This window comes from Bidens hawaiensis, unplaced genomic scaffold, assembly GCF_021521415.1.
Source record: "Bidens hawaiensis isolate Kalapana, Puna unplaced genomic scaffold, B.hawaiensis_p1.1 tig00021491_1, whole genome shotgun sequence".
In the NCBI taxonomy this organism is placed as follows: Eukaryota; Viridiplantae; Streptophyta; class Magnoliopsida; order Asterales; family Asteraceae; genus Bidens; species Bidens hawaiensis.
Window position 1 is genome coordinate 359,799 of NW_027493328.1, and position 3,891 is coordinate 363,689.

The 3,891-nt window shown below is 38.2% G+C and overlaps 1 protein-coding gene across 1 annotated transcript; it reads right to left on the minus strand.

Annotated features, from left to right (window-relative positions):
• Positions 1-1,549: 1,549 nt before the first annotated feature.
• On the minus strand, positions 1,550-2,245 carry LOC143563467 (uncharacterized). Its single transcript, XM_077050999.1, has one exon. It carries the CDS (start codon positions 2,243-2,245, stop codon positions 1,550-1,552), a length of 696 nt encoding a protein of 231 aa, XP_076907114.1.
• Positions 2,246-3,891: the final 1,646 nt, after the last annotated feature.

Below are 3,891 nucleotides of genomic sequence, written 5' to 3' on the forward strand. Positions count from 1 at the left end.
GGCTACCGTAGCTTACGGTAGCCACCGTAAGCTACGGTAGGGTTCCAACGTTGCAGCCTACCATAAACAGATACAAGCTAGCGTAGTGGTTTCAAAGCCACCGTAGCTTACGGAGGACCCTGACGACCGGTGGCGGTTACAACTCGAAATTGCTGTTATAATTGCCTTTTGAGATCCATTCCTGAGGATTCCGTTTTGAGACAATTGTTGGGGTGTTTTTAGGGCTTGAGAACAAGTTTTTGAGGGTTTTGAATCAAGGATTAACATCATAATCTTGGATTGCTTCGGGTTAAACTTGGTATGATGATTTCAATTATGTGTGGCTAAAACTTCTAGTATTTCTCTTGGTTGTAAGGTTATTGCAATACTCTTTTCGTTTATTGTTCTTGCACTTGGATTGATTATCGAATCGTTTAGATTAATATAATCACGTTGTTTGTTTGATTGTTTGTAATTTGTCCATATCGTTTAACCTAATTTCGTTCTATAAGTTCTTGGTGTTGTTGACAATCGAGATTTAGTAGAAGAAATTAGGGTTATTATTATATTGATTGTTTAACCAAGTAACGACCTCGCGTTCTAGGAATCCGAGTACTTAGTTCTTGATTAATCACAAACAATTACATTTACATGAAATCAAGATATTATGATTTATCCATTGAACTTAAACAAAAGAGTTGCATAATAACTGAACTCCAAGAGGAATGCTCATTTAATCAATTGTTTACAACCTTCGTTTAGATTATAAAATCTAATCAAAAACCCACTTGAAAATTACTTTCTGTCATTTACATTTATATTAGTTTAATCGTAAGCTACTCAGTAACACATATTCCACAAACTCTTCATGTTTGACACCCATTTACCACTATCTAATTAGTTGTATTGTTTTTTTTTTGCGCGTGTCTTTGACATCGTGTCAAATTTTGGCGCCGTTTCCGGGGAGTAGTGCGCAACGTGTGTTATTTTTGTAGTTTTTATTTAAATTGTTATTGTATGTTTTACGCGGGTAAATCTTGTTAAATCCCACCTTCTGGTTTGTAGGCATGTTTCAGTTGTTTCTGCCTGTCCTTTTGGTGAACTTTTTGGCTCTAAACACAGCCATGGCGATTTGCCAAGAGATGTCAATCTCCTCCACATCATCAGGATGTATCTAATCCAGCTCAGCGGCCACAACGAGCTGTACCAGGACTCCATCAAGAAAAACATTATAGCAGTTCACAAAACCTGCCATTAAAGCAATGTTCTCTTGTGTCTCCTTAGGAATGGTAGGAATCTGAATGGAAGACTGGCTGGAGGTAGCCATAGGAGTTTGTGATTTAGGTGTAGGAGCTGATTGTGGAAAGAAGACGGGAGCAGTTGGTGCGGGTTGTGGAATGGGTTGAGTTTGAGCTGACTTGAACATGGAAAAGGTCTGGCGACGGCTGCGATTGAACTGGCTGACCCTGGGATGACTTGAACAGTTAGAAACTATCTTGTGAAACGAGAGCATTTTGGAAGCAATGCTATAACCAGCAGTATTGTAGGTATTCGCATGATTGATTGCACACTACTTGTCATCCATATCACAAGCCTTGATAATTGCCATCACCTCAGATTGTGTCAATCTGGCCAGATCTTTAGTCTTCTTAATGACAGGCACATTCAGATCCCAGTTCTGTGGCAGTGAGTTGACTAGCTTGCTGTTAATCTCTGTAGACATGAGATTTATATTGGCCGATCTCATCTCCGTGACTAATGAGATGAACCTGTGAAGCAGTTTCTCAAGAGATTCTCCCAAGACATAGTTGAACATATTGAAATGCTGTCTAAGGAGATCCTGTCGACTTCTCCTCATGTCTTGATTTCCCTCAAACACTTCAATAAGAGCCTCCCAAAGTGCTTTAGCAGAATCCAACTCTCTAAACCCCAAGGCAATTTCAGGCGAAAGTGCCATGGTCAAAGTAGCCAGAGCCTTCTCATCCTGCTCAACTTTATCAAAATCAGCATCTGTATACGACTCAACTAGCCTCATCTCCACTTCATCAGAACCCTCTCTTTGATACATGATAACCTTAGGACCTCGAACTATGCTCCTCCACAATTTCGCATCCTTTGCCTTCACATACTTCTCAAACCTGAACTTCCACTCAGCAAACCCTTTTGAAGACAGTAGACGGGGCACGCGAGTGGTAGTCCCCATGATGGAGTCAAGCTCTTGATGTATAGTAGCATTGGAAGACCTGCTAATAGCACATTGATCCATAATAGCCTTAACCGAAAACTGTGAAAAGAGAAACTGAAAACAGCAAATGTCTTCCTAAAACAAAGAAAGTTGACAGAAAACGTCGAAATCAATCCGAGAACTTGAAAATCCACCCGAAAACCTTGAAATCTTTCTGAAAGCCTTGAAGTCTTCCCGAAAATCCTGAAGTTTATCCAAGAATCTGAACGTTCCCGAGAACCCTGAAGTTTATCCGAGAACCTTGGAATCTTCCCAAAAACGTCAAAATCTTCCCGAGAGCCGAACAAATTCACCGAGAACTAATTATAGTTCAAGATATGGTAATCTTTGAATATTTAACTAAATCCCGAGAATAATGGGATTTGAATTAAACACAAGATTTACCAAAATATATTCCAAAAGCTTCTCACCAAGCCGAAGAACACGAAGAACAGTTCTTCAAGATCCAGCAATCCTCAACCAAAAACGCACCCGTGAATCACCGGTAGAATCCTTGATATCACCAATAACCGAGCCTAGAATAGGTCTATAGGCTCTGATACCAATTGTATGTTCCAAGACAGGATCTTTCAGTGTGATACCAAATAACTCAATGATTAGGTGGAAACTAATCACCAAGCCGATTCTATAAAGCCAACAGAAACACATCAAACACAATGAATCAGCTTCAAAACACACGTATATTGATACGTCAGGTGCTTAAGCCCTTAACAAACTTACACGGGGATAAGTATAACATAAAATAGCTTTTACATGAAACTTGGTCTTTGATGTTTAGTTTTACCCAACCTTTGTTAAGTTTCACACAGGGGAGTTGGTTTAGTGCTAATGCGCACGATCCCGCTAATGTAAGCATCAAGATCCAACTTTTAAGATTTGTTTGGTTTAGTCGGTTCGGGACTTGATAAAGGAGAAAATCCACATCCAATTTACCAAACGTTTTAAATATATGAATGACTTCAATAAAATCAGTAGCTTAAACAAGTTTGAGGATTTTTATCAATTAAACTCCCAAACTCGGGTTTAAGCGAGTGTAAGTCGGCCCGATTTTGGTATAAAACCAAGTTTGGTTCTGACACACCAAAATCTTAGAAATATAAATAATATAAAGTGAAACATGAGTTAAAAAGGTTTGGAAAGATTTTTGATGGTTTGAACGGTGACTAGCTGGTTAAGACGAATAGTTCGACTTTTACTCGGTTTTTACCCGAAACTTGGTTTAAGCCAATATTTGTTACTTCTAAAATCTTAAGTAACATGAGTTATAAAAAATAAAAGATAACTAAAAAAGATAACTAGAACTTTTGGTGGTTTGAACACTAACTGACTTGTTAAAACAAGCTTGGGTTTTACTCGGTTTTTATCCAAAACTTGGGTTCAAGCCAAGGTTATTCTACACGTCCGTATCAACCATATAATGACTAAATTATGAAGAAAAAGTTAGATCTAAAGTGTTTGATGCAATATGGTGGCTTAAAAGTTAATTAAAGTGCTTAAACGAGTGTTCGGTTTTGGTTTGGTCCTTGACTCGGTATGAGACCAAGGATGGTTACCACATGCCCAACACCAAAGAGCTAAAATATAAAGTAAAAGTCAAATCTAGAATGTTTTCATGTAACATGGTTGTTTAAAAGTTAATTAAAGTGTTTAAATGAGTGTTCGGTTTT

Coding starts and splice junctions, on each gene's coding strand:
- LOC143563467 (XM_077050999.1), bottom strand. CDS start 2,245: ATGGATCAATGTGCTATTAGCAGGTCTTCCAATGCTACTATACATCAA.